Source organism: Ictalurus furcatus, chromosome 4, assembly GCF_023375685.1.
Source record: "Ictalurus furcatus strain D&B chromosome 4, Billie_1.0, whole genome shotgun sequence".
In the NCBI taxonomy this organism is placed as follows: Eukaryota; Metazoa; Chordata; class Actinopteri; order Siluriformes; family Ictaluridae; genus Ictalurus; species Ictalurus furcatus.
In genome coordinates this window covers 27159815-27186549 of record NC_071258.1, presented here as the reverse complement: position 1 = coordinate 27186549, position 26735 = coordinate 27159815, and the positions used below count along the sequence as shown (strand labels likewise).

At 38.5% G+C, this 26735-nt stretch overlaps 3 protein-coding genes across 4 annotated transcripts; 1 reads left to right on the top strand and 2 right to left on the bottom strand.

Moving 5' to 3' along the window:
- The first annotated feature begins 1312 nt into the window (after positions 1 to 1312).
- On the top strand, positions 1313 to 5891 carry klhl36 (kelch-like family member 36). Its single transcript, XM_053623483.1, has 5 exons — positions 1313 to 2514; positions 2900 to 2985; positions 3074 to 4147; positions 4650 to 4807; positions 4924 to 5891. Exons 1-5 carry the CDS (start codon positions 2493 to 2495, stop codon positions 5504 to 5506), a joined length of 1923 nt encoding a protein of 640 aa, XP_053479458.1. The 5' UTR covers positions 1313 to 2492; the 3' UTR covers positions 5507 to 5891.
- Positions 5873 to 12931, bottom strand: zgc:56622 (uncharacterized protein LOC326033 homolog). Of its 2 annotated transcripts, none has more exons than XM_053623485.1 (10): positions 12674 to 12931; positions 9548 to 9748; positions 9180 to 9296; positions 8336 to 8413; positions 8128 to 8244; positions 7734 to 7846; positions 7514 to 7601; positions 7345 to 7428; positions 6222 to 6304; positions 5873 to 6114 (listed from the first exon to the last, which is right to left on the bottom strand). In XM_053623485.1, exons 1-10 carry the CDS (start codon positions 12761 to 12763, stop codon positions 6081 to 6083), a joined length of 1005 nt encoding a protein of 334 aa, XP_053479460.1. In that variant the 5' UTR covers positions 12764 to 12931; the 3' UTR covers positions 5873 to 6080. The 2 variants fall into 2 exon arrangements, with proteins under 2 accessions (XP_053479460.1, XP_053479461.1); XM_053623486.1 differs by having other exon boundaries at positions 9548 to 9718.
- Positions 12932 to 15322: 2391 nt separating this feature from the next.
- Positions 15323 to 25635, bottom strand: tat (tyrosine aminotransferase). Its single transcript, XM_053623484.1, has 12 exons — positions 25555 to 25635; positions 24422 to 24696; positions 23476 to 23580; positions 23063 to 23130; positions 21323 to 21481; positions 20648 to 20786; positions 20435 to 20487; positions 17794 to 17946; positions 17572 to 17700; positions 17308 to 17391; positions 17097 to 17195; positions 15323 to 16880 (listed from the first exon to the last, which is right to left on the bottom strand). Exons 2-12 carry the CDS (start codon positions 24690 to 24692, stop codon positions 16740 to 16742), a joined length of 1401 nt encoding a protein of 466 aa, XP_053479459.1. The 5' UTR covers positions 24693 to 24696; positions 25555 to 25635; the 3' UTR covers positions 15323 to 16739.
- Between the last annotated feature and the right edge of the window lie 1100 nt (positions 25636 to 26735).

The following is a 26735-nucleotide window of genomic DNA, read 5'->3' as shown; positions in this document are numbered from 1 at the left end:
TTGACTGCAAATACTGGAATCTTGTCATAATGCACCAATGCCTTTGCACATCCACCACCAAATCAGCAAATCTTTTTCTTTTTTCCTTTCAGTACTATACCAATATCAGAATTCTGGTTATTGGCCAATACCTGATAATGATCCTATACTGACATCCTCTTGACTGTCTGTAGGCTTCTTTTGCTGAGTTTTGTGACACATCAGATGCACAATGGCAGCATGGTTTAAGACAAATTGTGTCCTATGTTCTACAGGATCTGTGTCTTTGTCAAGCAATGTAACATGCTCATTGCATAACATACACTGCCAGTCAAAGATTGTTGAACACATGGTGTTTCTTATGTCTTATGAGAGTCTAATCATTACACACCACACTCCAAACTAAATTATACAATAACAGTTAAATAATGAAAGTTAAATATTTGTCTTACTTTTTAAGTGCTCACTCTTAGATTCTAATGCGACTCTAAATGAGTGCTTTGTTAAAGGCACACACATTTGGAGGGTAAATTTAAACCTATGGCTATAAAGTTCCTATGGACAGTAAAGAAAATATGTATTACTAGTAATTGATCTCAAGAGTAACAATGTTTTTAGGCTGGCGAATGTCATTGTGAACAGTCAGACATAATTCTGGGTCAACATTTTATTTTAAGGTTAAAATGAAATCAGACACTAACTTATTAACCTGTGATTTTTATTATTATTATTATTATTATTATTTTTTTTTTAAAAAAAGCCATGTTTAAAATTCAATTTCATTCCATTTCAGTTCTATTTCATTTATATAGCGCTTTTATATAGGACGTTGTCAAAAAGCAGCTTTACAGAATGTAGGTTTAGATCTCTAAGGAGTAAGCCAGTGACAACAGCTTGTCAACACATGCCTAAAGATTTGTTGCAGGTCATCTATGCAAACAATCTATGTGTAAGTTTGAACACTTTACCTCCACTGGCCTCTGATGACCTTTAGCTTACACATAATCTGTATTCAGCACTGATAGATAGATGACTTAGTGTGACTTTTGATCACGTCAAACAAAGCAACTATGATCCGTAATGATTAATATCCGTCAACAGAGAGTTTAATCATAAAGGCAGGGTTTTTTCTTAGACCTTTGGTACCTTGCTCAAGATGAACGATTTTTGTTAATCACTTGTAACAAAAAGGCCTTTTGTGATAAACTACATTTAACTCTGTTATTAAATCAGCTGGATGCTGTGAGTGGGCAGAACTGAAAAGGATGAACACAGATAATAATAATAATAATAATAATAATAATAATAATACACACTTATGTGATTGTGCCCTGTGATGGACTGGCACCCTGTCCAGGTTGTACCCCGCCTTGCTCCCTGGGATTGGTTCCAGGTTCCCCCGCGACCCTGAAGAAGGAGTAAGCGGTAGAAGATGGATGGATGGATGGATGGATAATACACACTCACACACCTATTCTCATAGTCAGTGAATAGGTTACAGTCTTTACATACTCCATAATCGATCACTTTGCCAAGCTATATATTGCACATATTACACTACATTTTTCTACATTACCAGATATTTCACGAAATACACTTAAATATTATTGTTATAATTGTATTGTATGTATATATAGTTTGTATTGTATGTTTATATAGTTTCCTATATATTTATATAATGTGCATTTATTATTTTTTTCTTTTTTGTAACATAGCTTAATGGGGAACTGCACACTAAACGTCATTGTACTTGTACAATGACAATAAAGATATTAATTTCCATAGTAGTAGCAGTAATAATAATAATAATAAGAAGAAGAAGAAGAAGAAGAAGAAGAAGAAAGGAAGAATCTTTACTACATAACACTTTCATGTGAGTTTAAATTCTCAATGTGCTGTACATGTACAAAAAAATGGGGGGAAAGGTCTAAAGAAAGTATTTATTGTAAATAACAACAATCTACAATCTTTAATGGATTAACTAAAATTCTATGATGATTACTACAATTATAGGCTATGAAATTTTTTTTTTTTTCTAGTTTAATCTTGAGTTGTGTTGAACCTTTTAATTCCAAACATGGATTAATAAATCAGAGATTAAACCCTAATCTTCTGATTACATCTTGACCTTTGAGTAAAATCCTGACCTCTGACAGTCCATCATGATGCACTCATTAACCTAAAGTTCCTGTTAAAACTAAAACCAGGATTAAATCATGCTTTAAAGCTTTGGTAAAACTGGATGAATGGCTAAAAATCTGATTTAATCCCGACCAGCCAGTTTCTTCTTGTCTTTTATTTTGGAAAGTAAGTGTTAACACACTCGACGACGCTGTTTCTCAGTCGTTGCTGTGAGCTTCACTGTTCTTCGAGCTGAACGCCATAGAAATGGTTTAGACAGAGCCGTTTTTGGCATGACTAAAACGTTAATTTTTACAGGAACAGGATGACACAGTGACGAAGTGATTCCTTTATCTCACAGGCTAACTGTCATCATTTCTGCCGAGAGAAACATGCAGCAGTGCTCATCGCCAGGTCTCTATTCACATGACTAACGTTAGCATGCTAGCTCTTCTGTTATACTGCTCTGACTGGGGTTCAACTTAAAATGGCTGCCTGTCCGAAGTATAGTTCACTACACAGTGTGCAAAAGGCATTGTTTATTACCTTATGTAGTGCACTAGTGTAGGGAGTAGGGAGCTATTTGGAGATCAGACAGTTGGTCTCCTAGCTTGTTTATTAACCAGTTCAATAGCTATTCTTGGTTGTGTTTAGGTTTGTCAGTGAGTAGTGTAGATACAGTAGTAAAGGCACTTTTCTTTGTAGACATGATCACTTATATCCTGTATATGCAGGATGTATAGGCGTGAAGTTTGAAAGTGTTGGTGTTTTGTAATTGTTGGTGTATTTCTGGACGTAGTATTAGAGGAAGGTGATGAAATGGAAGGTGTTAAGGAGAAGCAGGGTCGACTGTCTCGACCACATAGAATCAGCGAGAATTCAAAGGTACAGTTGAAATCTTTGCTACACCCTTTAATGGTTTGACGTGCTGTAAAATAGTGTATCACCAATGCCATTTTTCCTCTCACGGCAGGTGTATCGATGGGCTGACCAAGCCATGTACCTCCTGCAAGGTTTAAACGAGCAGCGAGAATGTGGTCAGTTGTGTGACGTGGTCTTGGTGGCGAATGGCCAGCGGGTTCGTGCCCACCGCGCCCTGCTGGCCGTTTCCAGCCCGTACTTCCAGGCCATGTTCACGCTTGGCATGAGAGAGGAGCGCCAAGCTGAGGTGGAGCTTGTAGGTGCCTCGTTTGTGGGGGTTAAGGCGGTCGTGGACTTCCTCTATAGTGGCGAGTTACCCCTTGATGGTGGAAACATTGACTACGTACTGGAGACGGCTCACTTGCTGCAAGTCTGGCAGGCTGTCGATTTCTGTTGCCAGTACCTGGAGAAAGAGGTCAACGAAGACAACTATCTGTACCTGCAGGAACTGGCGATGCTTTACAGCTTGGAGCGTCTGGACGCCTTCATAGACCGCTTTGTCCTGGAGCGATTCTCCACTCTCTCCTGCACGCCCAAGTTCTTGAAAGACGTGGGATTATCCAAACTCTGTTCCTACTTAGCCAGCGAAGAGGTGCAGCACGAGAGTGAGCAGACCCTCCTCCAGGCAGCCCTCCAGTGGCTCAAACAGAAGCCAGAGCGCTTGCCATTTGCCCACCAGCTCCTGCGCCACGTCCGCTTGGCCCTGATCTCACCTGTGGAGCTGGCAGAGCATGTCCTGCCTGCTGTACGCTCTTTATTGCCCCCAGATTCAGGCTGCCAAGCGCTGGTGGAGGAAGCACTAAGCTACCATGCTCACGTCAGTGCCCAGCCTGTACTACAGACAGCACAGTCAGCCCTGAGAGGAGGAGTGGAGCGCCTGCTGCTGGTTGGAGGAGAGGTGTATGAGCGTGGTGAAGAGCTGAGCACTGACGTGAGCTGGCTAGATGAAGAAGCAGGAGTGTGGGTGGTAGAGACGCAGTTGCCGGCTCAGAGGAGCCACCATTGCGTGGCAGTGCTGGGGGGATTCATTTTTATCGCTGGGGGAAGCTCGTCACGGGATAACGGTGGAGACGCAGCAAGTAACATACTCTACCGATACGACCCACGTAACAACACATGGTCCAAGGTAAATAGTTCAGAACTGTTTTATGGAACGTTGAGATTTGGTAACAGGATAGGCAAAACATAATTAATGAGGCTTGCCGTAAAATATCTGCTAAAATAAAAACTTGGGTCTCTGCAACAGCCCATGCTCTGTAAGGAAGATTTAAAAAAAAAAAAAAAAAAGGTAACGATGTTCTTCACCAACATGCACACACTCAGGACAAGGAAGCATCTCTATTTGCCTGTCAATTCAGAAAGCTCCCCCTTTGACAGGTGCGTTCATGGGGTTCTAGCCTAGGCAGTGTGTGTCCATGTGTTCTGGGGGTCTGGCTTTGATTTTGACCTTCAAAGAAGCTAGCGTCAGCTAAGTTCCTCCGAAACTGCTGACGATGACAGATAATTAAAGATGGGACATTAAGATTTGTTGGGAAAATGCAAGCTGTAACTTGTTCGTAATGTCTAGCGATAGCACGACGATGATGTCATTTCTAAATCTTTCCCTTCCTTCCTTTCTCTTGCTACAGGGTGCGAGTATGAACCAGCGCCGAGTGGATTTCTATCTCGGAACCATGGGGGACTGTGTGATTGCTGTTGGGGGACGAAATGAAAGCGGTGCACTATCATCTGTTGAGGTGTACCATCCTGTGGAGGATTACTGGACCTACGTAGCAGGGCTGCCAAGGTCTTGTGTCTTTTCGATTACAGATTTAGGCTTATTAAATAGAACAGAATTAAGGACATGGTTTGCTTGTCATGTGAGAGTCTTAACTGGTTCCGTTTTGATGACTCTTGTTTTAGATTAACGTATGGCCATGCAGGCACAACACACAAAGGTGTAGTGTACATCTCAGGGGGCCATGACTATCAGATCGGACCTTACCGACGTGATATGCTCAGTTATGACCCGAGCGCTGGCGACACATGGATGGAGCGCCAGGCCATGACTCTGGCTCGAGGCTGGCACTGCATGGCATCACTGCACGACCGAATCTATGTAATCGGTGGAAGCGATGACCACGAGGACAGCATGGAGCGCTTCGATGTGCTAGAAGTAGAGGCGTTTGACCCACACACTGAGCAGTGGAGCAGGGTCGCCCCGCTGCGCTACCCGAACAGCGAAGCAGCTGTTGCCGTGTGGGACAGCAAGATCTACGTGATGGGAGGCTACACCTGGGAGCACATGGACTTCTCAGAAAACACTCAGGTGTTCGTTCCAGAGAAGGGCCAGTGGGTGATGGGTCCCAACCTGCCCAGGTACATTGCCGGAGCCTCGGCGTGTGTATGCACTGTCCGAGCTCGGCAGTCCTGCAGCACTGAGCAGAACAGGACAGGTGTGATGGTGAAAAGCTTGCAAAACACCAGTCAAGGACAAGACAGATGACCGGAAGAGCAAACACAACGGTTCGATAATGTGCCCTGACCGGGCAGTTATTCTCCCAACATGCAGGTTACAGCACCAAGGGTACAGGGCCTTAACAGATACCCGTATATCTAGGCTGCTTATGGAGGACATGGACCGAATTGATTCAGCTGATTCAGTTTTGGAACTTGTTGGTTGCAAAGGTGTGATGTTAGAGGTGCTTCTTCAGTCATTTAGTATTCTGGTTTATTCCATGTCTAGGAATAATCTGCATTGTCACTCAATCTTGTGCTGAAGAGGTGTGTTCCATCGCTTGGGTTGTGTGAAATGTATGCATTTGCATTTCTCAATAATTACATGGACTAACATGAGCAATCATTTTCAGTATTAGAGGAAAACATTAAAAAACAAGCATGTTTATTCTTTCTCTCCGAGGTTCAGTTTAGCACAGTGTATGTTACAATCACAGTTTGGCACTAACACACTTGTGAGTATTTTGATTTAGACAATTTGTTGAGCAATTTAAATGCCTTTGTTTAAAATCTTGTTCTGTCATCTGAGCAGCAGCACTCGCATATCCAGTATTAACAGCATTTCACTTAAAAGGGTAGTAAGGATGAGTTTCCAACCTGTGGGACAAAAAACATACCATTGTTAACAAGTTAATACGTGTTTGTTTTTGGTCTGTTTTGTTGTTTGATTAGTACTGCAGTGAGATGCGTGTTTTGACTCTTACTGTTCAATGACGCAGGCCTTCCAGCCACGATCCAGAGACCTGAGTGCACTCATATCCTCCGAGTCCAGAGAGAAATCAAAGATCTGCAATTATACATCAGGACACTGTTGTAGACCTTACCGTAAATGACTTTATTTTAAAATCCTCTTCATCTAAACCAGCCTGCTGGTCATTTGTGTAAAAAATAAAACTGAAGGTTAAGACAAAAATCAGGTTCTGATGTTGAATACTAGTTGTTGTCAAGTCAAGTGGCTTTTTATTATCATTTCAACCATACAAAGCTGGTACAGTACAAGCTGAAACGAAACAACGTTCCTTCAGGACCACGGTGCCACATAAAACAACACACTAACCACATGAGATGACAAGGAACTAAAAAAAGACTTGCAGATTCTACATAAAGTGCTCATGCAAACAACACAGGACAGTACATTAACTACTAAAACAGGACAATAGGCAGAGTAAGTGACAGTGTAGCGCTGGGCGGTGTCCGATATAACAATTGTCCGATATAACAGGCGGTGCAAAAAGATAAGGAATAACAATATAACATAAATGAATAGATGAAAAATGATGTGAGTATAAACATGTATAACCAAACTGATCAAAAATCATGAGTTCAAATCCCAGGACTGCTGAGCTGTCACTGTTGGGCTCTTGTGCAAGGCCCTTAACCCTCAACTGCTCAGTTGTATAAATGAGATAAATATAAGTTGCTCTTGATAAGGGCGTCTGCCAAATCCCATAAATGTAAATGTAATAAAGTAGCATAAGTAAAATGTAAACATTTTTAAATGATAAATCTCACACATTAAGCTAAAGGCCTAAATGATAAGGGTGATCAAGCAGGTCTATTATTGAGTGTATATACCCTGTGGCCTATAACTACATATTTTGTATTACCCCCTGACTGTTTTAAATTAACTTTTCAATCCATACAGTTTAAGGAATATGATAAATGACATGAAAATACATCATGTGCACTGCTTCTTTAACTTCATTACCAGATTCCAGTTTTTGCTGTTTGCCATACACAAATGACAATCCATTTGGTATGAACAAATGATAGGGAGAATATTCAAACTGCATAAATATCATACTGACATCAAGAGAGATTGATTACCTTTGTGTTCTCCAGAATATGGTGGGGTTTAACGCTCTTTGGAATCACTGCAATATTCTGCTCAATATGATATCTCAGCAAAATCTGCAAAATTTCCAAGTTTCACGGTATATAAAAAATAAAAAGAAACCATATGTCTGTTCTAGCTGTGTGAGAGAGGATGTATGACCTGTGCAGGAGTCCGTCTGTGTTTTGCAGCAATTCCCCCAACCACAGGGTCCTCCAACAGCTTTTCAGGATCTTTGTCTCCTCTATGACTGCAGAATTTAGAGAAATTCAGATGACATCAGAACCAGATGAACGTTCATATAAAAATGACCATATGACTTTTACCAATTCAGATCCAATGCCAAACTCGGGTTAATGATAAATGTGAAATATGAACTCACTGCTCTTTGGACCTTCCTGGTGAGCCAAAGGGACTGTAGGCTGTGAGAGTGATGTTCTTCGATTTACAATATTCGATCAGATCAGACTGCACAAAGTAAGGATGAAGCTCTACCTGCCGATGAAAAGATTCTACTTACAGATATCACTCGAGCTGGCTAACCCATCTTATTAAGTTATTACAGTTATTAACCTGTTTGACTGAATGGGTTTAACCCAACATTTATTCAATAAATCAAAAACATGTAGGCCTATACATGTCAACTTGGACGTCTTTAAATTCAAAGCTCTGATCAACTGTGAAACTGAAACTTTTACATCAGTAGGTTTCAATAAAGCCTAATATTGACTGGTATGAGTGCAAAAAAATACATAACGCACTAAATTGTTCACTACCTGATTGACAGCTGGTGGGATTTTAGCCACAGACAGCAGCCTTTCCAATTGTTGGATTGAGAAGTTGGACACACCAATACTCTTTACTTTTCCAGAGGCCTTCAGGGCTTCCATCCCCTGCCATGTACATATACACATCATATCTACAGTAATTCTCAATATTACTTTTGTGGTATGTGTTTTTTAGATCAGAGAGTTCTTTCCTTACCTGCCACACATCCACATAATCAATATCTGATGTGACTATCTTTCCATCCTTCATAGGAAAGAGCTCATTATCAACTTTCTGTAGGAAAAAAGATACCATTAGTGGCTAGTACTGAAATAAACATGATGGCAAACAAATCAGATTTATTTCTTATTTCTTTTCTAATAAGTTAATGAATATAATGCATACACAAGAAGATGATCATTTTAAAACTTGATAAGTAAACTGTGTGGCTACTATTTATCAGTGCTCCTCACCCTAATAACACACTTCCCACATTGACAACTTGGTGCTACCTCCACCAGGCTTCAGTTACCCTTGGAATCTCTGTCTATGCCCTTGCTGTCATATCACAGCAAACCAGTGACTACATTTTCCATCCTGCACTGCAGCCTACAAACTTGGCTGCCATGGACTACAGATTCACTGGTTTGCTGTGATATGACACTTGCCCTGTCACTGATGTTTTGTTGGATGGCCTCCTCTAGTTAGTTCGTTACATTTATATAGCGTGTATATTATATTATATACACTCAAAGAGCGTTACATAGTATGGGGTTAACCACCATTACTGTGTAGCATCCACCTGGAAGATGCGATGGCAGCCATAGTGGCCAAGAACGCCCACCACACACCAGCTGTTAGTGGAGATGAGAGGAGAGTGATGTAGCCAGTTTAGAGATGGGGATTATTAGGCATAGTCCCTCTTGTGCCATATTCTTTCCATTGCTTAATAATAGATTCAATTGTGCTCTGCAGGTTATTCTCCACAGTAATGTAAAAATGCATTTAAAATGCCCTCATTTCTGACCTAAGGTGACTGAATATACTTTTATTGTGCAACCTGTAGTCCCACGGGAAAGTGCACCAGATACAGGTCCAGGTACTCGAGTTGCAGGTCACTGAGAGATTTATTCAGACACAGAGGGATGTCCTTGGGGGCATGATGAGTGCACCACAACTGCACAAATCAAAACGGAGATACTTCATTAGTTTGTCTCCTGAGACTAGGCAATTATGTGCAATTTATAACACAAGAATGGCTTAAGAAGACACCAAGTATAAGCAACTCTTTATGGACACAGCAGCATGCAAGGACCTGTACAAAGGGTGTTTGTGCTATGTGTTGATTCCTCAAACATTAGGCTGTTTTATTCACTCTGGATTATTCGTTTACAGCAGCTACATATGATTTATGTTACACAAACTCACCTTACTCACGATGAACATGTCCTGGCGCCTAATGATGCCCTGCTGCATTTTGGATTGGATCGCCTTCCCCAGCTCCACCTCATTCTGATAACTGTAGGCCGTGTCCAAGTGACGGTAACCAGCAGCTATAGCTGTCTCAGCTGCACCTTGACACAATTCTGAGCTTGTGTCCTGACAGCCATGTGATAAAACAATAATATACTGCCAGTTTCACTATACACACTGATAAGGACATGACTAAATACATCTTATATTCCATGCTTCTATCAAGAGTTTTCTTAAAATTTTAATTTAGGGCCAAAGGTTGATTTCACAGGAGTCCCATTGTATTCTTACTGCTCATAAATCTAAATATGGTGTATGTTTTTTGTTTGTTTGTTTGTTTGTTTTTTACAGGATGCCTTGTGAATGCTGACTTTTTTTTATCTAACATGGTATTAGACAAACACATTAGACAAATTCATGTATAACAGTAGCACACTATTAGAAAACAGAGTTCATCAAAGGTTCTGTAGATGTTTAGGGCTTTTAATCTTATTTTTAAAAATTCTACTTGAAACTCTCTCTGACAGGGAAAATCTCAGTTATATGGTTCTATATAGAACCTTTATGGGTTCCTTCAGAGGGATAAAATAACTTTAGGGTTTTAGGGGTTTAAAAAATCCCTTCCCTTCTCACTTTCCTTTCCCCTGTTCTCATTTACAGTTAGGCTAGAGACGTAGAGTGTTTCCACCAAGCTACAGTCCAACCTTCTGCTCTGATTTTTTTTTAAAGATTACACTTGAAGAATTGCATTTTAATATCCTTTGAATGATTTCTTGTAATAAACAATGAATTATTTATTATGAGCTACTTACTTACGAGATCCTAATTCTTTTGTACTATAAGTACACAACTGTTTTTTGTAAACACCTGAAAATGGTAATTGAGAATCAATATTAAACTAGAGTATGCTATAAAATAGACAGTGTAAAAATCAGTTGCTATGCAGATGCTATTTAAATACAATTTGATAAGTCATCATAAACCATTAGGAACAACATATTCAATTAACGTACCATCACAGAGCCTCAGGAAAACATTAACGCTGATCAGGAGCAACACATTCCTTTAAACCATCACAGACCAGAGCATATTTCTGAACTACCATCTCAGACCACAGGCAACATGTTCCATTAAACTACCGTCACAGACCACAGGCAACATGTTCTATTAAACCTAAAAAAAACATTAAGAACAATATATTATATTAAACTACCATCACAGACCACAGGCATATGTTCCATTAAACTACCGTCACAGACCACAGACAACATGTTCCATTAAACTATTGTCACAGACCACAGACAACATGTTCCATTAAACTACCATCACAGACCACAGACAACATGTTCCATTAAACTATTGTCACAGACCACAAGCAACATGGTCCATTAAACTACCGTCACAGACCACGGACAACATGCTCCATTAAACTACCATCACCGACCACAGGCAACATGTTCCATTAAACTACCATCACCGACCACAGGCAACATGTTCCATTAAACTACCATCACCGACCACAGGCAACATGTTCCATTAAATTACCATCACAGACCACAGACAACATGTTCCATTACACTACCGTCACAGACCACAGGCAACATGTTCCATTAAACTACCATCACCAACCACAGGCAACATGTTCCATTACATTACCGTCACAGACCACAGGCAACATGTTCCATTAAACTACTGTCACCAACCACAGGCAATATGTTCCATTACACTACCATCACAGACCACAGGCAACATGTTCCATTAAACTACCGTCACCAACCACAGGCAACATGTTCCATTAAACTACCGTCACCAACCACAGGCAACATGTTCCATTAAACTACTGTTACCATCCACAGGCAACATGTTCCATTACACTACCGTCACAGACCACAGACAACATGTTCCCTTAAACTACTGTCACAGAACACAGGCAACATGTTCCATTAAACTACCATCACAGAACTGCAGAAACGTGTTAACAACTATTAAGAACTATCCATTACAGACTGCCAGAAACATGTTAAAACTCATTAGGACCAAAACGTTCCATTACACTACCATCGCAGACTTTCAGAAACACTAAATCCCATTAGGGCCAATATATTTCATTAAACTACCATCACAGACCCTTAGAAAAACAAATCCATTAGGGACAACACATTCCATTAAAGTATCATCACCCACTGGAAATCAATAATTTCTAATATTATTATGGTCAATTGACTGTGTTTATTTGTGCACTGCTAACTGCTGAAATTCTGACTTATCAATAATTCAATTATGTTTACATAGTCTCACAGTTCTCAAATACCTTAAACATACAGATTAAGGTCAGACATCTTCATCTCATCCAGTATGTAAGCTGTGTAACACCTAATATAAAGACGATATAGCTAGCTGTCTAATTGAAACAAACTTAGTTCTGTTGTTGTACAATGAGAGAAGACATATACATGGTTTTTATTTAGCAAAGCTTGTTCATACACTTTCATTAACCAGGCTGGAGGGTGGTTATTTATTTGCAGAAGGTGTAGTTTGCTATGCAACACATAGGTTACTGTATATCTCAGATTTGGAATTAAAAAGACCACCTGGAAAAGTAGTGTTGAGTTGAGAGAGTGAGTGGGAAAAAAAACACTGCCAATAATCTAAATGAAAGAAAATTCACTTTCGAAACCATGTTACGAGTATGAGTATATAAAAAAAAATCACTTTCTAAACCACGTTACGAGTATGAATATATGAAAAAAATTCACTTTCGAAACCATGTTACGAGTATGAGTATAATAACTGATTTCTGAATCTTTTGCAGAGTTTTAACCAAGCAATCCCATTTACAAGTTACCTGCCTCATTTGGTCCATCTGTGTATTGCTGTATGAATTCTGTATACACTTGTTTAAACCACATTTATTGTGGTCCACTATTTTTGGGAAACAGAGCATGAATCAGGATTTGAATAAAAACCTGTATAACTGTTGATAGGATTATCTATATAGTTTGATGTAATAACTATGACTATGTATAAGGCCTCCTTTAAGCATGTACATTAGATAATGTAATGTGTAATGTGTAATGTTACCTTTGCTTTCCATGTCCCCAGGCCCAGTAGTGGCATCAAGTTGCCATCATTTAGCTCAGCCTTCCTGGGTTGTTCACCAGGCTCTTCCATATGGGAACAATTTTAATAACGAATGAATAAGCTGGTTTATCCTGCTGTTCCTTAGAGTCCTTTTATTTTCTGTCTTCCACTCTTCCTTGCTTTACTGCACTTTCACACTTCCTTCTCCACTGCTGTTAGTCGCTTACTTTATCTAGACAGTTAATCATTCAACTTTACTCTCTCTCTCTCTCTCTCTCTCTCTCTCACTCTGTGTGTGTGTGTGTGTGTATGTGTGCGCGCGTGCTCTTTACCACTATTGTGCATGTATAGTCCAGAGTCTGTTGGCAAAATTGAGGAAAGTGACCTTAACAGCTGTGCCCATGTGACACTCTCCCATTTCCTCAGGAACAGTGTGAAAATCAGGAAGTAATCTTGCTGTCTTGATCTCTCTCTTTCTGTCTCTCTCTGAGGACATAATTCTACATAGTTATATAACTACATAGCATATAATTATATAAAATAATATTATTCTAAATAAAATGAATTATATGGAAATGTTAAACCTTGTTTTATATTCTATAATCCATCCATCCATCCATGTATACCACATATACCGCTTAACCTTCAGAGTCACGGGGAACCTGGAGCCTATCCCAGGGAGCATGGGGCACAAGGCGGGGTACACCCTGGACAGGGTGCCAATCCATCGCAGGGCACAAACACACACACGTTCACACACCCATTCATACACTATGGACACGTTGGACATGCCAGTCAGCCTACCATGCATGTTTTTGGACTGGGGGAGGAAACAGTACCGGGAGGAAACCCCCACAGCATGGGGAGAACATGCAAACTCCGCACACACACACAGGGCAGCGGCGGGAATCAAACCCCGGCGATGTGAGGCGAACGGGCTAACCACTAAGCCAACATGCACCTTTATATTCTATAATATATAATACAATTATATTATAAAGAAATTTAGATAAGTGTTATATACAATAATCATGCAGGAATATAGAATATTATATAATGTACAATGTATATATACACTGATGAGCCATAAAATTAAAACCACCTGCCTAATATTGTGTAGGTCCCCATTGTGCTCCCAAATCAGCTCTGACCTGTCGAAGCCTGGACTCCACAAGACCTCTGAAGGTGTGCTGTGGTATCCTGCACCAAGACATTAGCAGCAGATCCTTTAAGTCCTGTAAGGTGCAAAGTGGGGTCTCCATATAAAATCATGTGAAATATATATATATATATATATATATATATATATATATATATATATATATATATATATATATATATAGTACTTATAATTATATTAAATGAACATTTATGTACATTAATTTATTAAAAGACAATAACAATCTATCCCTCTTTATACAGAACCCTTCTTTCTTTGTGTAATTCATAGACCAGACAGCAGGGAGCATCATAGTTATATAATGTTATAAAGTTTTCCTAATTCCAATGCCTTAAGGAATAAAGTCGAACCCTCCTGCAGTAACTAGTGCCAAAAACAAATACATGACTGCTAAATAATATTTTTCCTAAGACATGTGTGTAGCAAATCTAACAATCCAAGTCCAAGATGCAAACGTTACCAAGAACCCAAGTCTAGAAGCCAAATGCTTCCAGCTTATGTAGATTCTGATTCAGGCCCACTTTACTATTTTACTATTCTGTTTTCTCATAAATACTGGCACCCTTAAGGAGAACAGGCAAGATGCCATTCATTCAAAACCACTTGATCCTGGTCAAGTGTATGTGGAGTTTATGCCAGTTCATAGCAGAGCATCACACATATTTACATCTAGGGGCAATTGACCAGAGCCAGTCCACTTGTCGACATATTTTTGGGCAGTGGGAGGAAACTAGAGTAGCAGGAGGAAACAGCGAGAACATATACAGTAAAACCCCATACGGACAATAACCAGAGCTCAGGATTGAACCCTAGACCCTGAAGCAGTGAGAGGTGCTCACACTACTGTGCCTGCTGAGTCACTGTGCTGCCCAGTGAGGGCAAAAGTTATTCTAGTAAATAAATATTTGTCTCTCTTTGGGACTACATACAAGGAACAATCACTTATTAACTATGAGGGGTGCTAATCATTTAGAAACTAGTTCTAAATAGGAATAAATACACATTCTGTTTGAGAAATATTGTGTTAATGCTATGCAATATTCTCATTCACTTAAAACATTATCAGTTTTCTTCATTTTTATATTTATTTTGCTCTTTTTCATAAGGGTTGCCAAATCTTCTGTAGTTTACTGTACTGCTTTACGTAAATGCGAGACTTCTTTATATATTTATATCCACAGCCTTCTGTTCCATAATGCCTGTTGGAGTAATGGCCTTTTTTTACTATCCCTAAATCACTAACCACATAGACAGGTGTATATTTACTGTACTGAGAGAAGCTCATGAGGCTGGATTTGGAGTGAAATAACAATGAAAGAACAAAAATGAAAGAACATAAATAATAAAAAAGCAATTTATAATTTTGTGTCCATAGTTATTTAGACTCGATTCAGCTAGCATTAAGTAGTGTCTAGTAGTTTTATGTGTAAATGTGGATGTATGTGTTTTCACACCACAGTGCTCCAACATTTATTGTAAGATTTTATTTAAATAACTGTTTATATATAATACTGAAAAATCATATATAGGAAATACAATGAAGATTGAAAAAAAAGCAAAACAACAAAAAACCTGGTTTATAAAATGGTGGGGTTACGAATACCTGAGTGTCTGTGAGATAATTGAGTTAAAAAACAAGCAATAATACTCAACAGTCTGTTCATGTATTGCATGTTATGCAGGATACAGAGCACATGGTATGGAAGTCAACATCCAACAGCAGCACTCATAGCTGCCAGTCAGTTTGTAAAGCGGTGGTGAGACATGTGGCCTCTCTTTGGCTTCCAAACCAAACCAAGATGGATAGAACAATCATATACATACTCAAAAGGAAATGCTACAGTTTACAAATGATAAGTGCAAGATTTACATAAGACAGTTTACTGGTCCATATAAAAAAGCAAAGAAACGGGGATTAGCTTATAGAATATAAATGGGATATAGCAGGGCTAAGCTCATCCCTGTTTGTTTTTTTGTCAATAAAAAGACATTAATAAAATGATTTTGTTTTGGCATCCTCATCAGATTGTTTTCTGCTAAAGAATGTTTTAAGGCAGATTATTTTGGACATAATAATAATAATAATAATAATAATTATCATCATCATCATCATCATCATCATCATCATCATCATCATCATCATACATTATTTTGAAACCAAGCTCAACAGTACCAACGATTAGTACAGAACGACATAAAAATGTGACTCTGGGGCTGATTTATTTCCAGCCCAGACTGTAGATTCATGTACTGCAGCCTATCAGTAACAGTAAAGTGTCACTGTAGTGTAAATTTGTGCGACTGTGGCCTGATATTTTCCAGCCTGCACTACTGACATGTCCTGAGCAGTGATGAGGTGGATTATTTTGTCTGACTGTTCTGATGATATGCCGTTCACAGGAGAAGCAAATAGACTAAGCATGTTGTCCAAACAAAAGTACAAATTACACCAAGGAATACATGACAAAACAATACTGTCTGTTTACCATTATGTTTGGTATTCAAAGTAGGGTGTTATGGACAGTTCAAAATGAGTAATCAGGAATGATAGGAATGCCTTTAAGTGTGTGTGTGTGTGTGTGTGTGTGTGTGTGTGTGTAATACATTATGTAAGACCTTGTGAAATAATGCATTTCTCAGCCCTAATAGTTATTGAGCTATTGATAGATATTAGATTTTAGCCTTCCCTATCATAACCATATCATATATTATGACCTGTCATCACTATAGTGTAGAATATTTAGCTTCCTTTGAAGAAGAAACATTCATCCTCATTCAAACCATTAGACATGCATCTCACTGTCTACTACATGTACACTTTTTTTTTTTTTGGCGTGTCCCATTATTGTTTGCTCTTTCTCTCTAGTTTATTCACTAAACATCGCTTTACTGGTCCAGGTCGTTGCTGTCTTGGCTGCGAGGTCTGTAGTGGCGTGCACAGAATTCCCTGATCCGTTCGCATGCCTCTACCATCATTTCCTCCGGAACCGTCACCACAATCCGGAAGAAGTTTGGGTATTCGAATGCCTGAAGATGGAAGTATGACTGTTAAATAGTGTGGTGATCATTTTCTACAGCTTCAACATATGGTTGAAAAGGACACTTTCAAAAATAATTTTGTGAAATACTACTCTTTTATATATATATATATATATATATATATATATATATATATATATATATATTCCAACAGATGTACAGATGTAGAACAGATAATAGATTGAGGAGAGCTGAGTGATGTACCGTGGCAGGTAAGCAGAACACGGACTGTTCGGTAACCAGTCGCTCTGTGAACTCCACATCATCCTGGAAATCTGGAAAGTGCTCCATTTCAATTCCAACCTGACATTAAAAACAGATACATGTTAGCTTCCTATACGATGGCAATTAGAAGCTGCTGTAAAACTGACACCAGTATGACTATAACTTGGTTTGGTCCCCAGTAAAATATTACCATGATGTACATGGCTCCAGATGGCATTACTGGGTTGAGCCCAGGAATAGTGGACAGCTCTGAGAAGCATATATCTGCATTTGACTGTAAGAGATGATGAAAAGATACAATCAAATATAAAGGAGGTCAAAGCAATCAAAAAATTTATGCCTCCCTACAGAATAAATCTGTTAAATGTTAGAGGTCGACTTTTAGAAAGTTATGTTCGCAACTCAGTTTTTCATGTTTTCAATTTTTCAGAATCATTCACGCTTGTTTTCTTACCTTTATGAAGTTGATTGTACTTTGGTAGAACTCTGAGGGGGTGTTTTTAAAGATGCTTTCTAGCGCCCCCTGGATAACTGTACAGGCTCCTAAAATGCGCTGACTGAGCTTCACGAGACCTTCTCGAATCTTGAAACAAAATCAGTGAGAAATATGTAAGGTGAAAGTAAAATGTTGTTGATTTACTTGCTACGAGATGCCAATTATTACAGTTTAGCACACCTCTTTTCCAAAGATGTTATTACGATCATGGATGAGGATCCAGCCCAGTCTCCATCCAGGAACAAGCCAGCGTTTAGCCAGACCACCACAGGACAGAATGGGTACATCACTGCTAAGAGGAGCCAGGGAATGAAACTCACAGTTGGGAAAGACCTAAGAAAGTTTAGAACTACATCAGAGATGTGTGATGCAATGCATAATGCATAATGCACAAGTTAATGTTACATTTTAAGTTATTTTTAAAAAATAGTGGCAAAATATAAATATCAGCAACTCATCCAATAATGATTAAACACCTTTCCTCTTGTGAAACCTAAAGAAATTGTAGACTAGAGTATTATTGGGCCGTACAACTTAGCACTTTCTGAAATCTGAAATAATTATAAAATATCTGAAAGTGTACAAATAAATAAAAACCCCCCACACCTATGGGTACTACTTTCATCATTATTATTACTCTCATTAATATTTTTATTCTTTCATTGTTATTATCGTTGATGTCGTTGTTGAACTGATTTTTGTAATATTGTATCTGATAAGTCATGCCAATAGAGCTATTTTGAATTGAATAAATGTTTCATTTTAGTATAACTTAACAGTATAAAATATCAGAAATATCAAATCTAATAAAATGTTTGTTTGTTTTTTTAAATCACTTTTTAAACTGACGTGACAGTGTTAGAGAACAGTATCTTGATAACAGTATCTGGTACTCTGTACTCTAAAATCTTATATGTAGTTAGAAAATGAAGGCAGACCAAAACAATAAAGAAAGGAGGGAGAGAGAGGTCTACTCATATACATGAGTTTGGCTGTCTGGCTCTCATTAGCATGGAGCCTTAAAGTAGGGCGGATGGATCCACCCCGCTTCCCATTGGCTGTTGACTGAGACTGTAAAACTGGCATTTTTGGGGAAACATTTGCACACACCAGCAGAACACCCATGATTTCATCCCCAAGGTCCGAACTGCAAGAATGTATACCTTCCTGCAATTATAGCTTATACCTGAAGTACTACACTGAACTGGTCTCTGTCGCTCTCTCTCAATTTCTCTCTCTCTCTCTCTCTCTCTCAGTCTCTCTCTCTTTCTCTCTCTCTCGCTCTCTCTCTGCCTTCGCTCTGAACTCAGTCCTATACGCCTATTTATGACAAACAGATGTGAAAAGTGCACAGTCATTGTGGGCGGAAACTACAGGTTTTACAGACATAATAAATGGCATCCTGCTGTAATAATATGAAATAATATGGTCTCATTTATAATAATTTGCTATCGTTTTTCCAAGCCTTCAGTCCATGTTATATGCTCTCATATGATTTATGCTGATAAATCTAAATGTGATTTAAGGCTAATACATGATATGGTTTAATCTTTCTCAGCTATATCCTTGCTATATCACTTGAAAAAGACATCTGCTCTTTTTAACCCTTTACCAATACACTTCTTTTACTTTTCTGAAACAGAAAAATTATGGTGAAAGGACGTGTCCCTATCCTGAATGTGTGTTTTATTATTATTTGACAAATTAATGGAATTGCATCTCATCTGGTCTGCACTTATATAGCACTTTTTTAACCGTAGCAGTTCTACAAAGCACTTTACTCATGCTGTTTCTCATTTACCCATTCACACACCAATTGTAACACAGCTGCCATGTAAGGCGCTAGCTTGCCATTGGGAGCAACTTGGGGTTCAATGTCTTGCCCAAGGACACTTCGCCATGTGGAGTCTCATGTGCCAGGAATCGAACCACCAACCCTATGATTATTGGACAGCACACACTACCCCCTGAGCCACAGCCACCCATATGGGATATATTGATCTGTACTCTTTGCACTCTGCACACTTGCCCTTGATGAACTGTGGATTGCTGCAGCCTGATATGTTGCCAACCTTCATTTGATACACATGCTTCTGTAATCCCTTTTGTGCTGATGTGGTTTCCTCTGCGGAGCTGAGCCATGGAAAAGCATTCCCTGTCACTCTCTGTGTTACAATACGTGTAATGCCAGAATCCTCTTCCAAACTAAAAACAATATGTAGCTACGGTAAAACTCATCTCTTGAGTCTGGCATATTGTACCTTTAACTGCAGATGTTAAAGAGAGGAATCTTACTGTAAAATTCTATTCTGGGAGGGTTCTGATGGCTCTGAGTCAACGGCAACACAAGTAAACCTAACTATGCCACATTATTGTTAAATTCTATTATCTGATTGGTCAGAAGATGTTGATTCATTTTCTATAACAGCAGTTCTTATTTTAGTGCTGGCTGTAAATCAAATCGCAGGTTTATATTAATGCATTTGCTCTAATATATACAGTATGCATACTGTATAATCATTTATATGGTCCAGCTTTCGGTAACATTCTTGGAAGACGTCTCCAGTGCTTTGAAACAGTCAGAGATAAAACTGTAAGTTATCCTCCACATAAAAGTCGATAAACAGATTACCAAATCGCTGTGGTATAAGGGGACTAACCATGACAATGGGGTGTGTTTTTATAGAAATATACTCATCGTTGGGGAAGTAACAAATAACCACACCACCACCTTAACATGCCCCATATGCCATCATATGGTGACAGTACTATGAAAAAAGAACAGATTGCATAGTGTGATTTCTGTGTTACTGTCACTCACCATGTCTCCATAGATCTCATCTGCTAGGACAGGGACACAGTGTCTTGAGGCAACTACAGCACAGCACAAATGAATAGGTTAATATTCAAGGATAAACAGATCCATCTAAAGTGAAGTACTGTAAAAACACAACATAATCAAAAAGACTAAGTTGAAGCAATCTTGAGCTGAAATAACCGTGCATTGCATTGAACCGAATCATTCTGTACACACCTGAGAGGATGTTCTGCAGGTGCTCTTTGGGAAATACAGAGCCACAGGGGTTGGATGGGTTGTTGACGATCAGACAGGTTGTCCTCTCATCAATCAGACTCTCCAAGTGGTTGAGATCAATCTCCCAGGATTTCTCTGGCTAAAGACAAAGAACCATATTAATTTACACACAAGGATAAATGCTTTATCTAAGTAAATTAATCAGTGAATGGTATTTATCATCTTAGTTAATGGCTGCCAGAAATCTTTTACTTGAGTTGAGCTGATTTTCTCTTACATGCAGTACATTTATGTACTCTGATCAGATTTGGATTGTACTGGAAGAGAGAAACTTTGAGATCTGTGATGTTTGAGGTCAAGTGTACTAAAAATGAATTGCACACGTGACTTCTTACTTGTTTCCTGGCGGGCTGTGTTGTCGTCACTTTATTCAAACAGAGATAACAAAAAGTCTAAAACTGACTCTAGCTGGAATGGTTGCACACTGATTATGTGTCATAGTATTAGTGGCAGTAATCATGTGAATGTACATGCAGGATTACAGCAGAAATCATTCCCCATGATGTATCAGTGCCATATGTGACGCCTGTATGAATATATGAACACCACAGATATCACCCACTTTCCTGATTCCTCCAAAAAAAAACTACTACAACTTTTGTTACAGTTACGTACCAGTAGGTTGTACAGTTTGACCTGGATGCCCATCGACACAGCCAAGGTTTTGTAGAGAGAGAATCCAGGGCAAGGAATCAGGATGTTGTCTCCTGGATTACACAGCACACTGATGGCCAACTCTATAGCCTGGCTACATCCACTGGTCAGGATCACATCCTAAGGACAAGACAGATTTAGGAAATAGTTTTACATTTCACACTGTTTTGATGATAGTAATCTGTTATGAGATATATATATATATATATATATATATATATATATATATATATATATATATATATATATATATATATACACAGCTGCACTCAAAATGATTCAACCCCCATTGCAAATCAGGTTTATTGTCAAAATGTACAGACTTTCAGCTGTTTGCAATGAACAAATCAAGCAAAAGCAACTGAAATAGCTCAACACAACAAATGCTTCAATGCAACATATGATGACTTCTCCAGTCTCAAAATTATTCAACCCCTTCATGGCAAGCGTCTTTAGTACTTAGTAGAGCACCCTTTTGCTGTTATGACCTGCTGCAAATGAAATGCATAGCTTCTGGCAGCGTTCCTGAGGAATCTTAGCCCATTCCTCATGAGCAATGGCCTCCAGTTCAGTAATATTCTTGGGTTTGCGTCCTGCAACCGCCTTCTTCAAATCCCACCAGAGATTTTCTATGGGGTTCAAGTCAGGTGACTGTGATGGCCCTGTAGAATCTTCCAGGATTTCTTCTGAAACCAAGCCTTGGTGGAATTTGAGGTGTGCTTGGGATCATTGTCCTGTTGATCAAAGGTCCAATGATGCCCCAGCTTCAGCTTCCTCACAGACGGCATGAAGTTTTCTCCTAGGATTTCCTGATACTTCAATAAATCCATCTTGGCTTCCACACACTGCAGGTTTCCAGTGCCAGAGGATGCGAAGCAGCCCCAGAGCATCACCGAGCCACCACCATGCTTGACTGTGGACAGAGTGTTCTTTCTTCATTCTTCTTTCTCCAAACATACCACTGATCCATTGTGCTGAAAAGTTCCAGTTTTGTTTCATCGCTCCACAGAACAGAATCCCAAATCTTCTGTGGATTATTTATACGATTTTGAGCCGACTTTACTTGTGCTTTTGGGTCAGTAGTGGTGTATGTCTTAGAGTTCTGGCATGGAAATCTTCTGCGTTTAGTATGCGCCTTACTGTGTTCATTGAAACCTCAGTGCCTGTTGCCACCAAGTCTTGCTGCAGGTCTTTTGCAGTCACTCGAGGGTTTTTCACAACCTGACTTCTCAGAAATCTGCTTGTTACCGCTGATAGCTTCCGTTTTCTGCCCTGTCCAGGTATTTCAAAATTTTCTACCCCTAGCCAGCTCAGGTATTTCATGTGTTCCAACTCAAGCACACCTGGTGAACTAATGAAGCCCTTGATTACCTGCATCAGGTGTACTTGAGACAACATCTGTTTTGCATATTTGTGTTGTTGTGAGGGATTCTGTTCAGGGGGTTGAATAATTTTGAAACTGGAGAAATCATTATAAATTGCATTTCAAGTTTAATTTGTTCATTGCAAACAGCTGAAAGTCTGTAAATTTTGACAATAAACCTGATTTGCAATGGGGGTTGAATCATTTTGCTTGCAACTGTATATATATATATATATATATATATATATATATATATATATATATATATATATATATATATATATATTTATATTTATATATATATTTATATATATAAATTGGGAAAATGGCTCACTCACGTTAGCTTCCAGTGGTGCACTAGATTGGCTGTAGAAGTTTGCCACAGCCTCTCTGCTCTTATTATAACCTGATAATGATAAAGATTGAAGAAATTACAAACATTTTAGTATTACACATTGTGCACATATATGAAACAAAATGTGAAAAAACAATTTAAAAAAATACAACAGGAATAGGGAAAAAATGTACATTTGTATTTTATATCTATGTAAATAAGCCAAAACTACATTAAATACACAATGGTAAATCTTTAAAGATTATTTGATTACTAATGGAAGTTAAACATTACTATCATTAACATTTTCCATGATTCACATGAAAAACTAGCAAGGTTAAGCTTAAAATTACGGCCAGCATAAGTGCTATTTGGGATTCCTGAGTTATCCTGCCATTCTTTTTCCTTTTTCCTCACCTACTGAGGGGGCATAGCCATTGAATTTGTGTGAGTCTACAGCTTTCTTGACAGCCTGTAGCACACTTTTATCTGTAGGCAAGTTTCCGAATACTGTAGGATCACCTGAGGAAAACAAAGAAAGACAGAAGCAAAGCGATCAGACACTGGAGCCGAACATGGGAGTGAACACCACAACACGGCAACAGAAATGGCTAAACAAATATTTTACAGCAGACTCTCATGTTAAGTGGAAATCAGTGGCAAAACATTTTGATGCTTTTAAGATGAGATGCACATTTTATTCTTTGAATATTGTTCTAAGGTATTTTTATGTATTATTCAGTATGTATTATGTATTATTCTGCTTGATTAGAAGGTTTTGATTCATTTTACAGTATATAACAGCAGCTCTGACAGTAGTGTGGGCTGTAATTCAACACCTATGCATTAATATTTATATCAATGCACTCACTCCAATAGTTATTGCTTCTAGTAAAGAATAAGAAGCTTTAACGTTAATGGAAGGAGTCTCCTGTGTCAGTGTTTTGCAACAGTCATTAAGTTTTTTGGTTTTTTTTTTTCCAGTTTCTTCAATAATAGGCGCAAGCTGCGTAAGTGATAGTACAGGCTACGAACTGTTCATTAATAGGCTACCAATGCTGTTCATTAATATAAATTAAAAATGTTAATCATTGCCAAATAAATGTAAGAGGAATGCGACACTTCGCGGTGATCTGTTACAGGAAAATAATCAACGTTGGAGAGGTAAGGACACCGTCATGTACATACTATGGACCGTTTTATTCTAATGTAGTGCTGTGTATTGTGCCACTGTCTATGATTTTTCTCACCATGCGTCTGAAAAAACATTTCGTTTTAATGAATAAATAAAACTTCACTTTGTAACAGCCGGTTAGAAGTCAGCTGGATTACCGGTTAGGTGTAGCCTATTCTGTGATATTACCGATGGACAAGGCGATCATGGGCTTGTCAGGGTCCGGGGTGAGCTTCATGCCGTCGACTATAGCGCGGATAGGATTGAGTGTGTTCTTCGCCATCTCGGACGCTCGCACGCTCCAGCGCTGCCCGCGCGCTCTCTGTTTAACGCGCGCCGGCGCGCTCCCGTTCAGCACAGTGACTCCATTCGTTCCGTTTGTTCCCTGACCTTTGAACTTTCCATCTCCTCCGTGAAAACCGTTCATTGAGACTCCGTTCATTTTCCCGACACGTGACATTTTTTCTAAAAAAGAACAAACAAAAAAAAACCCCAACAACGAATAAATAAATACATTGGTAATAATAATAATAATAATAATAATAATAATAATAATAATAATAATAATAACAATAATAATAAAGATGCTTGATTAAGCACGTTGTGTAGCCTACACACCCAGCTAACAATTATTGCTTTCCAGAAATGCATATTAGTTGTTGTTGTTTTTTCTTCAGGAAAGTTTTCTTTATGAAAATATAAAGTTCGTGTTTTGTTGTGCATTATGTTTCCTCTAACATCCCCATAACCTTTTCATTATTCTCAGGAACCTTTCCTTAACGTTAGGAGAACATTCTCCTTAAGTATCCCCATACAAACATATTACAGAAACATACACAGCGTTGGACTGATCATTTCCAGCATTCACGGGCCATTATTAAAGAAGACTGATTAAAGACTGATTTTTGATCGGGTTGAAATACAAAGACAAGCATAAAAAAAAAGAGACGAAGCTCCAGATAAACAAACAATACTGAATTCATCATTCAGAATCAGGTTTTGAAATAGCTATATACATTTTAGGCTACGGGGGTAGGTTAGTAATACAACTGGTAACTCTGATTCAAAAGATATGATGAATTAAGAATTAATAGATGCCATTAATGCAAAACAAGCATTTAAAACTATTAAACAAAACAAAATGCACAATTTTCTATAACTGTAGAAAGCATCTAATCTGCTGCATTACCAAACAATGTGGCATATTTTGCATCTTTCTGCATGGCATAATTCACAACATTATTGTATTAAATTTCAGTAATATGTTTATTCGAAGTGTATTAAAAGTGCTTGTAAGTGGTTAATAATAATGAGATAAATACCTTTCAGAAGCGTCTCAAAAGAATCCTTTTAAAAATTTCCCTACAGGAATATGATTCAATTATGCACTGTAGTGGAGTGTTGTGGCCGGTTTTATAGCCGCCACAGAAATCAGTGCCTGACTATACTACCCATTTTTTCATTGGTGGAAACTGAGGGCTGTCCCACACACCCCACTTAGCCAACAATGTAAAACAGATGCTTTTTCTTTTTTACAGGACTGTAAGAATTAGGTAAGTTGACCTCTTTCCAGGAACTGGAATTTGATACCTGGTCTGAACCAAATCCTGATTATTAATTCCCAATATTTATATGCCTCTTAGACAGTATGCTACTGCATAGTTTGTAGGCTGAGTGGATTTTGTGCAAACGTCGGCCCCAAATGTGGCGAAAAACCAGGAAAATGTGACCTTACCTTACCTCCCAAAGTTGATTATTTTCCTATAACAGATCATCTCGAAATGATTTATTTCTCAGTGATTACTCTTTCTAATTTATTCATGAACAGCATTAGTAGCCTTTTGATGAACCGTAGCCTATAAATGATGCAGCTTGTCATGTTACTAAAACGTAACGACTGTTGCAAAACACTGACACTGGAGACTCCTTCCATTAATGTTAAATAAGCTTCTTACAGAAAGTCCCCGTTAATGATCACACCCTTTTCTTTGTTAAATAGCAACACATGATAACCCATTTATTATTATTATGTAGACTGTCCTCCAAAGAAGTTACTGTGTATGTTGTTACTATAGAAACAATAACTATTGGAATGAGTGCATTAATATAAATACGATAGGTGTCTGAATTACAGCCCAAACTATTGTCAGAGCTGCTGTTATATAAAATTAATCAAAACCAACAATGTAAAACAGATGGTTTTTCTCCTTCTTTTTTTCAGGACCATAACCTCTTTCCAGGAACTGGAATTTGATACCTGGTCTGAACCAAATCCTGATTATTAATTCCCAATATTCATATGCTACTGCATAGTTTATAAGCTGAATAGATCTTGTGCATTAAAAGTCAGTCCCAAATGTGGTGCTTAAACGTGGAAAAATCAAGAGATGCTGCAGGATGCTTTTATTCGTCGCAAATGATATGCTGTTGACTGAAATGAACACCGAGAAAGAACTGATTATACATTCATAAGATAAGAAACTTTATTGATTCCATACTGGGT

What these genes read in the sequence shown, in the direction of transcription:
- tat (XM_053623484.1), bottom strand. Translation starts at nt 24,692, where the DNA reads ATGTCACGTGTCGGGAAAATGAACGGAGTCTCAATGAACGGTTTTCAC. An exon ending in ATAACATCTTTGGAAAAGAG is followed by an intron (nt 17,701 to 17,793) that starts GTGTGCTAAACT and finishes TTTTGTTTCAAG; the next exon opens with ATTCGAGAAGGTCTCGTGAA. An exon ending in GTACAATCAACTTCATAAAG is followed by an intron (nt 17,392 to 17,571) that starts GTAAGAAAACAA and finishes CATCTCTTACAG; the next exon opens with TCAAATGCAGATATATGCTT.
- klhl36 (XM_053623483.1), top strand. Translation starts at nt 2,493, where the DNA reads ATGCAGCAGTGCTCATCGCCAG. An exon ending in GCAGCAGTGCTCATCGCCAG is followed by an intron (nt 2,515 to 2,899) that starts GTCTCTATTCAC and finishes TTCTGGACGTAG; the next exon opens with TATTAGAGGAAGGTGATGAA. An exon ending in TACGTAGCAGGGCTGCCAAG is followed by an intron (nt 4,808 to 4,923) that starts GTCTTGTGTCTT and finishes CTCTTGTTTTAG; the next exon opens with ATTAACGTATGGCCATGCAG.
- zgc:56622 (XM_053623485.1), bottom strand. Translation starts at nt 12,763, where the DNA reads ATGGAAGAGCCTGGTGAACAACCCAGGAAGGCTGAGCTAAATGATGGC. An exon ending in ACAGACGGACTCCTGCACAG is followed by an intron (nt 7,429 to 7,513) that starts GTCATACATCCT and finishes GAAATTTTGCAG; the next exon opens with ATTTTGCTGAGATATCATAT. An exon ending in AAGGCCTGCGTCATTGAACA is followed by an intron (nt 6,115 to 6,221) that starts GTAAGAGTCAAA and finishes TTTGTCCCACAG; the next exon opens with GTTGGAAACTCATCCTTACT.